Source organism: Haemaphysalis longicornis, unplaced genomic scaffold (genome assembly GCF_048455015.1).
Source record: "Haemaphysalis longicornis isolate Haplotype H1 unplaced genomic scaffold, Haemaphysalis longicornis Haplotype H1 scaffold_4, whole genome shotgun sequence".
Lineage (NCBI taxonomy): Eukaryota > Metazoa > Arthropoda > Arachnida > Ixodida > Ixodidae > Haemaphysalis > Haemaphysalis longicornis.
In genome coordinates, this window is record NW_027526361.1 from 175,044,438 (window position 1) to 175,056,623 (window position 12,186).

A 12,186-nucleotide genomic window follows, 5' to 3' on the forward strand; every position below is an offset into this window, starting at 1 on the left:
ACACACGATAACAAAGTAACAGCGCGTTGCATATGAACAGGGCCGCGCTTCTCCGCATACACCGAAAATTAAGTCGAGGAAGATAAAGAGAAAAAGCTACACACTGTCTACATACATAGTACACTCCAATACGCACTCGCAATGGCGCAATAAAGTTCTGAGGCCATGCGGACCCCCCACTCACACATGATCTCGCGCAGCCGCAATAGAAACAGGCGAAAATTCGACTACATAGCGTGGCACGGGGTACACTTGGCTATACATTCACAGAGACATTCGCCGCGGAGCACACGAACACTTCACATATATCAATGACCCGGCCCATGAACGAGCAAAAAAAAATGGAGCCGCTGTCATTTCCAGGCCGCAGGAGCCAGGTAGTCCTTCTACACCCTGCTCAAGTAGTCGGCCCCGACATTATCTCGCCCCTTAATGCTGGCGATGGTGAAATCGTACTCCTGGAGCAGGAGGGCCCAACGGAGAACGCGAGCGTTCCTAAACTGAGCCTGGCGGATGTAAGTTAGTGGCTGGTGGTCCGTCTGAATAGTGAAGGCCCTCCCATACAAGTAGAAGTTGAAGCGTTTCACCGCCCAGACTATGGCGAGGCACTCCTTCTCTATTGCTGAGTACGCCCGTTCTCTCGGAAGCAACTTCCGACTTGCATATGCCACAGGGTGGAGCACGGCGCCTTTCCTCTGCAGTAAAACCGCCCCGAGCCCCTGGTCGGAGGCGTCGGTGCGTAACACGAAGGGCTGGTCGAAATCGACGACTTGCAAAACAGGTGCCTCGGAAAGGATCCGCTTCAGTTCCTCGAAGGAGCGCTGCTCCCGGTCCCCCCACTTAACCGTGTTGGGGGCGAGCTTCTTCGTGAGGTCGGTTAGTGGGGCGGCCACTGTGGCGTAACCGGGGATGAAATCTCGGTAATAGCCAGACAACCCCAAAAAGGCCCGCACTTGACGTTTGGTCACCGGACGGGCAGCGTGCCGGATCCTGTCAAGGGTTGACTCCATGGGACCTAGGTGTCCGTGACCTATGGTGTGACCCAGAAACGACAACTGCTCGAACCCGAGCTGGCTCTTCCTGGGATGGACCGTCATTCCGGCTTCCAAGATTCGCGCGAGCACCCGGTCGATGGCCACCAAATGGTCTTCCCACGTCTCTGTGGCCACCAGCACGTCGTCGTAGTAGTGGTAGACGTTGTCGATGCCGTCCAGTACCCGCCGCATGAGCTTTGCGAAAACGGCTGGGGCTGTCTTGATACCGAAGGGCATGCTTTTGAAGTGATACAGTCCAATAGGGGTCGAGAAGGCGGTCTTCTCCCTGGAGGCCTGATCGAGGGGCACCTGCCAGTACCCCTTAGAAAAGTCCATCTTTGAAAAGTATTTCCTCCCCCCAACTTCCGCAATTAGACAGTCAGCCCTCGGAATAGGCTCTGCATCGGGCACTAGGACGTCATTCAGCCTCCTGAAATCCACACAGAACCGGTAAGTGCCGTCCGGTTTTCTGACCAGCACGACGGGTGCGTGATACGGTGAGCTGGATCTCTCAATCACCCCCATTTCAACCATGGCCGACACTTCCCTTTCGATGTTCTGTTGCACAGCGAAAGGAAGCGGATATTGCCTCACTTGGATCGGCGCGTCCGTCATCGTGGACAAAGAACACTCTGCCCACGTTGTGAGTCCTGGCTGATCCGAAAATATGCCTTTGTACTTCGACAGCAGAGAGTGCAGCTGCCCCGCTTGTCGGGTAGTCAAGTGATCCGACACGACAATGTCTTCCGGTCCCACCTCGCCTCCGAGGGGCCACGCCATCTCTTCGGCCCCGATGTCGACCGCCACGGCTGACACCGTCTGGACAGGGACACCTGATTTTAGTTCCCTCCTGATGTACTTTTTCAACATGTTCGCATGGAACGTCTTGGGCGTCCCCTCGACATTCACCACGTAGTCAACTTCTCCCTTCCTTTCCGCCACGGCATACGGGCCCTTCCACTTCATGGTGAGCTTGTTATGTTCTGTGGGTAACAAGACGAGCACCTCGTCCCCAGCCTGGAGGTGACGCATCTTGGCTCGGTCGTCGTAGTACGCCTTGTATCGCTCGGCTGCCTGTTCCAACGCCTCATGGGCAAGTTGGCACGTTGTCTCAAGCCTCTCCTTCAGGTCGATGACGTACTGGTAGGCGGTTTTGACCTCTTCTTCCACCTTGTTCCCGGTCCACAGCTCCTTGAGGATGGCCAGTGGACCACGAACATTTCGGCCGTAAAGCAGCTCGAACGGGGAGAATCCGGTGCTGGCTTGAGCAACCTCCCGGTACGCAAACAAAAGGGGTTCCAAGAATCTGTCCCATTCTCTCGGTTGTTCAGCACACATCCTGCGCAGCATCTTCTTTAGCGTGCCGTTCATCTTTTCGACCAGGCCATTGGCCATCGGGTGGTAGGGTGTCGTGGTCTGTAGTCGCAAGGATAGTAGGCGCCCCACCTCGGTCATAAGCTCGGAAGTGAAATTTGATCCCCGGTCGCTGAGCATCTCCTCGGGTACACCCACCCTCGAGAATATCTGCAGCAGAGCTTCGGCCACCCTTTCCGTCTCAATACTTGGCAGCGCGACCGCTTCGGGGAAGCGAGTAGCGTAGTCGACCAACGTTAGAATGTATCGGTTGCCTCTGCGCGTCGTCGGCTTGAGAGGCCCCACGATGTCGATGGCGACCTTACGGAAGGGGGTGTCCACCAGTGGAACCCGTTCCAACGGTACTCTTCTGACCGTGCCGCGATCCACGGTTCTCTGGCAGATGTCGCAGGACGCGATAAACCTCTTCACGTCCCCATGAAGGCCCGGCCAGAAAAAGTCGGCCAGTATCCGATCAATAGTCTTCGCCCGGCCAAGGTGCCCCGCCATCAAGCCCGCATGTGCCAAATGGAGAACTTTGTATCGGTGCTGCTCCGGCACCACGAGCTGCACGGAAGGGGCTCCCGATTGGGGTACATACTCTCGAAAGAGGAGACCGTCGCGCAGGAAGAACCCGCAAGAGCCATTTCTTTTGCAGGTTGACCTCGTTCCCCGTCTTTGGGCCTCAAAACACCGCAACAGAGTCTCGTATGCCTGTTGATCCTCTCGCATTTCTCCCGCACTGACGTCGGAGATAAGCGTCGGCGCACGTAGGGCCCGGAAGTTCTCCGAAGTCTTCGCTCTAGCCTGCTGCCGGGTCGTCACCGCCGCTGCGGGTAAGGTAGGCTCCGTCACCGCGCTCTTGACTTGTGTCTCCTCTGTCTCAGCCGTCCATGTTTTGTCGGGCTTCCCTGGTGGCCTCACCCCGTCGACGTTCCCCAGGATGAGGTCAAATAGCGGGTCATCCATACATCCCGCCACTATCTCCCCGCTGTAGTAGGGCGTGTCTACCTGGATCCGAGCTTCCGGTAGCTTCCTAGCAGTACGGTCCGCCAAGTGAACAGTCCGGTGGCCCCCGGTTAATTCTCGATCGTCCACAAATCTTCGGCTGACGATGACGATGTTGCACCCCGTGTCTCGTAAAACCCTGCAGCGACGGCCCTTGATTCGGCCCTCCACCACCGGCAGGTCTGGTGCCCCGAGAGGCTCGGCAGCGTTGTCTACAGAGGTATGCTTGTCCGCGCTTAGGCTCGAGTACCCCTGTTGCAAGCAGGCGGACACGTTCCTTGCGGCCCCCAGACCCGTGTTCTTCGGGCCTTGTTGACCTCGGTTCGCTCTGCACTGGGCGGCGACGTGCCCCATCCGGTAGCACAGGTAGCAGCGTACGCCCGGTGCTGGCGGATGTGGTTGCCTGTCGAACTGCTCGCGCCGGCCTGGGTCTGCGGTTCTGCCCGCCAGGGGGTCCTCCCGCTTCTGGTCTTTCCTCCCAAAGTTGTTCATGTTCCTAGCCATTACGTAGTCGTCCGCCCTTTGGACGAGCTCCTCGGTGTCCCGCGTCTTCTTTTCTTTTAGGAAGAGTGCCATAGGGGGCCCGCAGTTCTCCAAAAACTGCTCGGACAGGAGCAGACTCTTGACCCCCTGGTAAGCCCTCTCCGTCCAGGAAAGTTGTAGCCACCTTTCCCAATAATTTTCCAGTCGGGCGAAGAACTGCGATGGAGTCTCGTCGTCTCTCGGCGTTTCCCCCCTGAACTTCTTTCGGAAACCTTCTTCCGTGAGGCGGAAGCGGAGAAGGAGTGCCCGCTTCACCTTGTCATAGTCAGCGGAATCGGACGCGGGCATTCGTCCGAAAACGCTGAGAGCCTCCCCCGTGAGGCAAGTACTGAGCGTCGTGGCCCACTGACTTCGGGGCCATTTCTGTGCCTCCGCGACACGTTCAAAACGAGTCAAATAGGCGTCGAGATCGTCGCCCTTCTCGTTAAACGCCGCCATCAGCTTGTGCAGGCTAACCGCGGGCGGTCGTGATGCTGCTTCGGTTTCATTCAAGTCGCCCACTGCACTGCCGCTACTACCAGCCTCGCTCCTCGTGCGCAGGAGTTGCATTTCCTTATCCATTTCTAGCACCCTCTGTGCTGAGCACTCTTTATCGCGCGCCGCGCGCTCCCTCTCACGCTCCTCGCGCTCCTTCTCGCGCACCTCGCGCTCCCTCTCACGCTCATCCTCCTCCCGGCGCCTTTCGCGCTCTGCGGCTCTTTCCTCTCTCAAAAATTCCTGAAGAGCGGTCCCTTCAAAGCCCATCTCTTTACCCAGAGCAACTCTACGCTCCAGATCGGCCATTCTGTCTGCCGCGGAAAGATCACCCGTTACCCTATGCCTCACGCCCCGGGCCAATCGTGGTTAGCGGTCCTGCCGTGGACGCCAGTTTGTCACAGAATTAAGCGAAGTAATAATTTAGTGGCCGATGTCTCGGACGGGAGGAGCGACAAACAACTCCCCCTTACGTGCGAATTCGAGAATGTGGTTCGGACCTGCTAACCGGCGATAGGTCCACGCCTGATTGGCCGCTGGCGTGAGGCACGAGACGGGGCACGAGAAAACAGTTTCGAAACAACGGAAATTTACTTCACATTCACGGGAAATTCAAAACAGATAGACAGAGAGGGTAATACAGGCAAAGAAAACGAAGCTCGGCTTAAGAAACACGAGGGAAGGAGTAAGGCACACAATAGGCGGGCAGGGGAGCTTCCCCCCCAACTACTCTAACACTCGGCTCGCTAGACACACACGCACACACCCGTACACACAACAGGGTACACTAAGAATAGAGGGTAATCAAGTCCGCGGAGTCGATGCGAAGGAGGAAGATAATAGTGAGGGCGATTATAGAGTCTGCAGAAGAGTGGGGAAGGGGAGGAGGTCTTAGCTGGATTTTGGTCGGTGGTCTCGTCGGGGAAGATGCGTCGGCTCGCCGGTCGTCTGCGATGAGTCCCGTTGATCGGCGACGCAATTCGGGCACACCTGGGCCGCGCACCGTCCCCTCCTCGAGGGGAATTCTCGGGGGCCGAGGTCGCCGCTGTCGTCGCACTCGGGGCTACAGCGCAGCCCACAGAACCGGCCGCCGCGTTTCAACCGCACCACCTTCCACCGCCACTGCTCGCTTCCTTCTCCCCGCGAGTCGTGAACCCCGCGCTGCACCGAGCACCGTCTCTCGGACCGCGCCTCTTCCGAGAACCAAGCGGGTGGAACCTCCGCTGGCCGCGGCACTCTCGCCCCTCTCCTCCGAAACACATGGCCCACTGCCCCGCGGGCCGAAATGGCGGCGAAAACATTCCTGCTCCGCCGGGATCCTCCCGCTGGGTCCCAATATGGCGAGCGAAAAAAAAAGAGACAGCCATGGAGGGGCCCGAATTTCGCGACACTCACCAACTACGAATCTTACACATACCGCCGACTACAAACTGGCACATTGTTCAATCACGCCATCCTAAACCACATCGCCCCCACCATCTACCCTTCCCACTGCGAGCACTGCAATACCCCTCTCATCACTTACCATCTAGTATTCTTATGTCCATACTCACCTAACCCGCCCCTTCCCCTCCCTGGAGCAGTGGGAGACTGAGCTGAGCAGCCCGGACCCAGCCCGCCAGCAGGCCCTGATCTCCCGGGCTCTGCAGTCAGCGCGGTCACGAGGTCTTCTGGACTAAGGAGGCTTCCCACACCCCTTCCGCTTCCCCTGTTGCTCCAATAAACGTTCACCACCACCACCACCACCACCCAGCCGGTGATGTTACGCTTGTCGAAATGGAAACGACTGTATTACTGACGGCGTCATGGGCGTGGGCTTGATGGATTGAGTGTGCTATCGTCTAAATAGCAACACTGAGGGTCATCACGGATTCAAAACCACAGGCACACTTTTGCTGTACATTATTTGTATGTCGTTGTCATGTACCCCAACATTACTGTAGCACCTACGGTAGGTTTTTTTTTAAATCATCCTCGAGCTGATTTCCTACTTTAGCAAGCCATCTGAAATTGTAAGGAAGTCGCATATTTTCATTAGTTTGGGTTCAGTTTGTTTCGAAGACCTTCAGACTCGATGAACGCGAATAAAGATACGGTTTGTCGAGACCCAAGGTTGAATCTGCTTGCATTTTGTTATAGTTACATTGATCCTCGCTTGCACTTTTCAACCATGCCGACCAGACCAGTGTAAATAGTGCACTTGTTTTGGAGGATCGTCTTCTGGCTAGTAATGATATCTAATATTTCTGCATTTTCCAGGTGACGGTCGCTAAAGTTTCGGTGAGTATTCTTGGAAGACCATGGTTGCTGCGGACAGTTGCTTGCGAACGCAGGCGCACTGATTACTCATGCCAGTACATTTCTTGACTTACGGTCCACATGCGTGCGTCTTCCGATAAGTTGGTATACAGCCTCAGCTGAATCTAGTGGGCCAACATAGCGTCACGTGAGCTAACTTTTCATGGTATAGCTTTGTTCTAAACTACTTCATACGAACCTATTATTTGCGCTTTCTGGGCGAAATTGTGGCAATTTAAAGAGGAATAATGGCCAAATAAAACGAGCCATACTGTAACACACGCACACGCACACACGCACACGCACGCACACAGCCCGCGGCAGCGAAGACGGCTTGAGCACTTCTTAAGGTACGAATCAGTGTGCGTCAACGGTGAGCCATACCCATCCGGCTTTGCAATCAAGACTATGGGAAGCCAAAACATTGCTCCCACTGCTCAATTAAAAAAACAATCCTCTGGCTGCACAAAATTATGAATGGTGAAACTTTTCTTGTATTTATGGCGTTTATAAAACGAACTCCCGTATTAAATATTCCTAGTATTTTCCTCATAACCTCGTCCGTGTTACGTGTAGTCTAAGAGAAGACAGTAACGTTGGTTTATTAAAACTGAAACTATAAAAGTACAGCCTCCCAAATTTTTAATAATATAGCGGGAGCGACAACCGATCGGCATGTCAGCGCCTTATCACGGTGTTTACCGGCAAAATAGGCGAGGGTACGCGCACGCCCATGGAACTGTCTGTTGTGGAAGCGTCGTCTGATCCGCTGTTCTTCTCAGATAACACTCCCCCCCCCCCCCCTGTTTCCCTTATCTTGCAAGGCCGTTTCGCTATCGCCAAAGGTAGCTAAGCAGCGTGGGGCAAAAAGTCATTCAGATGGAATGGCAGGGGGTGGGTCACTCTCAAGGAAACAGCGTCGCAAACGACACTCATAAAGCAGATGGCCCTATGTGCGTGCGCGGACTTTCGCCTATTTCACTGCTGCACAGCGTGATAAGGCGCTCACATGCCGGTCGGTCGTCGCTCCCGCTGTACTATTAAAAATTTGGGAGGCTGTACCTCGGATTAACAATATTGCCGCGAACCATGTATTGGGTTTGTTTATTTGTGTTTTGCTTTTAACGCCAGGCTGCGCTTGTCTGTGTTATCTCTGTGCCAAGGGAAGCGCGTGTTCCATTCTTTCTTTCTGTGCCGCATGTGTTATCTGTTCTTATAAGGAGAGCATTCCCATATGACGTGAACAGCCCGGAATAATCTTCTTGCATCTACAATGTTCTCGATGCCAATCGACGGTTCGAGAACCACGTGCGCCGAAAGATAAAAAAGCTGGCAGAGCAGACGCCGGGGCATTCGATTCTGCGATGCTCGCCGACGCAAGTCACTTTGTTGACCGCTGCTTCGCCGCCTCTGTATTCTTTTGAGTTGTTAGGGGAGCACAAGTTCGCTCCGATAAACTTGTTTCTCCTTCAAGACAACTGCGTCGTCCTTTGCTTCGTGACAATATGTTTTCTTGGAAATGAAGCTGCAAGCCAATACTGAAAATTACTGAGACTGCCACCGAAAAAAGTACAATTATGTTATCAGAAAAATTACAAACTATCGACATTCGGAACCAGTTCATGCACAAATATTATCACAAGAAAAATAGGTGTTTTTCACTGCAGAATGCCACGTGTGAAATCCACGTTGTTATTGGTGAAAGGAAAAACAATATATAACGTCATTTCACGTGGTGGATTCGTGATTAGCGCGAGATCGGGATGCCGTCTCAGCGAGTTTTGGTTATTCTTGGTTTAGCGAGGTTGTAATTCTGTTAAATGGGTTATGCATATACGAATCAGCGAGTCCATTCACAGAGCTGAGAAGGTTTTCTCTATTAATTGCAGCTCTATCGGTACCCATTCCCAACAGCTTCGCTTATTTCAGATTTTAAACGACGCTGTAGATGCGCAAGTAGGTAAAAGAAAAAATTACGTTAATCACATCAAACAGGGCTTTAGGTTAAACAACGAAAAACAATGTCGAATTTTCCTACTTAAACGGCCAAACACATGGGCGGAGAGCGACGGGCTTCCACACGTGTTTTTGCTCTCTGGAACCGGTTCGATAGCCGTGAGGAGCCCGTATAGATACGGCATGCACAATTTTGCAAAGAGAGAGAGAGAAAAGCGCGTGGAGAGGCGTCGCTTTACGCGGCGTTTCCCCGCACGATGAACTGCGGGCACTGCGTCATCCATGCCTACACCAGCAGTACTACACACATACAGGAGCGAGCAGAAACAGCTGAACAAGCCGGCCGGGCAGAGTAAGAAACGTTACGGCCAACATATTGAACGCGCACTCCTTTTTCTTGATGGCTCATAATTATTTCGCTCAGGAGGCTTCATAGACTAGACACGTTTTTCGCTCTTATCAGATCTATAGCCCCTCCCGCTAGTAAGCTTTTTTTGGAAGGACCCAATCGTATACTCCGTGGAAAACACAGCAGTTTCTAAAAAGATCCTGACTGGCTTCGCATTGACTTGCTAAACGTTGAACAGTTTTTAGTGCTGTTTGAACGGAAGGTCGGAACAAACCAGGGAGGGTGCTCAAATGGCAGTGCACTGCGCCTGTGGCAGGTCAAATGAAAGAGTCCGTGTCGCTTGGAGCATTTATTTCGTGCTTGCCGTTCCAGCCCGATGGAGTCACCCACACCACCCACAGGTACCAGTATGAGGGAACAAATAAGGCATCTTGGAGGCCCACCATCGCCATTACCGACCTCGAGCCCTGGTCTTACTACGTTGCCATTCTGGAAGGTTGCTTTAATGGCGCTTGCAACGAATCAGTGAACACAACGTTCATCACGACGCCTTCAGGTATGCAAGACTTGTAATTTGTTAGGAGCTTGCAACAACGTTGCTGTCCCATGTTGAGTCGAACCAGTGACCTCTTGCATGGGCAGCTAGCGAAACTAATCACTATGCGCCGCAATGGTAGCGGCTGATTAATGTTTTTCAACCAGGGTGTTCAACCGAAAAAGTGACCCGCCGCGGTGGCTCAGTGGCTAAGGCGTTGGTCTGCTGAGCACGAGGTCGCTGGTTCGATTCCTGGCCGCGGCGGCCGCTTTTCTGATAAATGCAAAAAGCAATAACGCCGATGTGTACGATATTTCATAATCATCATCATCATCATCAGCAGCATATCTACGCCCTCTGCAGGGCAAAGGCCTCTCCCATTATTCTCGAATTGCCTCGGTCCTGTGCCAACTGTGACCAATTTATCCCCGCAAACTTCTTAATCTCATCTGCCCATCTAACTTTCTGCCGGCCCCTGCAACGCTTGCCTTCTCTAGGGATCCACTCTGTTACCCTTAATGACCAGCGGTTATCTTGTCTTCGCATTACATGCCCTGCCCACGTCCACTTCTTCTTCTTAATCTCTACTAATATGTCCTTAACACGTGTTTGTTCCCTGACCCACTCCGCTCTCTTCTTGTCCCTTAATGTTACACCTATCAGTTTCCGCTCCATTGCCCGCTGAGTCGTTCTCAATTTAAGTTGAACCCTTAGTGAGCCTCCAAGTTTCTGCCTCGTAGGTGAGTACCGGTAAGATGCAGCTGTCATACACTTTCTTCTTCAGCGACAATGGTAGGCTGCTATTCATTATCTGAGAATGTCTGCCATATGCACCCCACCCCATTCTGATCCTTCTAATTATCTCTGCCTCATTGTTGGGATTTGAGGTAACAACTTGGCCTAAGTATATATATTCGCTTACCACTTCCACTGCCTCGCCACCTATCTCAAACCGCTGCGCTGTCTCGAGGTTATTGATAATTAGTTTTCTGCATATTGATTTTCAGGCCCACGGTTCTACTCTGTTCGTCCAGTGCGGAAAGCATGCTTTGCAATTCGTCCCCCGAGTTACTTAGCAAGGCAATGTCATCAGCAAATCTGAGGTTACTGAGGTATTCTCCATTAACCCTTACTCCTACCTGCTCCCAATCCAACGTTCTGAATACTTCTTGTAAACATGCTGTGAATAACATTGGAGAGATTGTGTCTCCTTGTCTGACACCCTTCCTTATAGGCATTTTACTGCTCTCCTTATGGAGGATGATGGTAACTGTGGACCCATTGTAGATATCCTCTAGTATTCTTACATAATGCTCATCTACCCCCTGGTTCCGTAATGCCTGAATGACTGCTAGGGTTTCGACCGAGTCAAATGCTTTCTCATAATCTATGAGTGCTATATATAGGGGTTCAGTATACTCAGCGCACTTCTCTACCACCTGATCGATCGTGTGAATATGGTCGATTGTTGAATAACCTTTACGGAAGCCTGCTTGTTCTTTAGGTTGACTGAGATCTAAGGTTGCAGCAATTCTGTTAGCGATCACCTTGGTAAATACCTTGTAGACGACTGACAGTAAGCTGATCGGCCTGTAATTTTTCAAGTGCATCATGTCGCCTTTTTTATAGATTAAGGTGATGTTCGCATTCTTCCAAGATTCCGGTACCATTGTGGTCATTAGGCATTGCGTATACAGGTTTGCCAGTTTTTCAAGTACAATTTCTCCGCCATCCTTCAAGAGGTCTGCTTTTATCTGATCCTCACCAGGTGCTTTGCCCCTTTCATTTCTTTCAAAGCCTTCCTTACTTCTTCGGTCGTTACTGGTGGGATGTCTATCTCGTCTGAGCTACTGTCTCGTTCGGCATTATCCTGGATGTCCCGGCTACTGTACAGATCCCTGTAGAACTCCTCGGCCACTGTGACTATTTTATCCCTATTTGTGATGACATTGCCTTGCTTATCTTTAAGTGCATACATCTCATTTTTTCCCACGCCAAGACGCCTCTTCACAGTTTTCAGGCTACCTCCGTTCTTTACAGCGTATTCGATCTTCTCCATATTATACTTCCGTATGTCAGCTGTCTTACGCTAATTTATTAACTTCGAAAGCTCCGCTAGTTCTATTCTGTCAGCTGCGGTGGAGATTTTCATGGTTTGCCGTTTCCTAATTAGATATTTCGTCTCCTGTGAAAGTTTTCCAGTATCCTGTCTAGCCATAGTGCTCCCGACCTCTACTGCACACTCCGTGATAATGCGTGTAAGGCTGTCGCTGGCTTCCTGTGTCGTAAGCTCGGCTTCCTCGTTAAGAGCTGAATATCGGTTCTGCAGCGCGATCCTGAATTCTTCTACTTTACGTCTTACTGTTAGCTCATTTATCGGCTTTTTTCGTACTAGCTTGTTGCGGTCCCTCCTCATATCTAGCGTAATTCGGGATCTTACCATGCGGTGGTCACTGCACCTTACCCTTCCAAGTACCTCCACATCCTGCACGACACCAGGGTTACCGTATAATATGAAGTCTATTTCATTTTTATGCTCCCCATTCGGGCTCCTCGAGGTCCACTTCCGACTCTCCCGTTTACAGAAGAAGGTATTCATTATGCGTAGGTTATTCCGTTCTGGAAACTCAACTAGT

At 52.1% G+C, this 12,186-nt stretch overlaps 1 protein-coding gene across 3 annotated transcripts in view; it reads left to right on the forward strand.

The window, feature by feature from the left end:
- Positions 1 to 12,186, forward strand: part of LOC144179515 (uncharacterized) — a 191,162-nt gene that overhangs the window by 129,107 nt on the left and 49,869 nt on the right. For all 3 annotated transcript variants that reach the window (XM_077707895.1, XM_077707896.1, XM_077707897.1), the window contains 2 exons: positions 6,672 to 6,692; positions 9,388 to 9,571. In XM_077707895.1, coding sequence (XP_077564021.1) covers positions 6,672 to 6,692; positions 9,388 to 9,571 — 205 coding nt within the window. The remainder of the gene's footprint in view (positions 1 to 6,671; positions 6,693 to 9,387; positions 9,572 to 12,186) is intronic.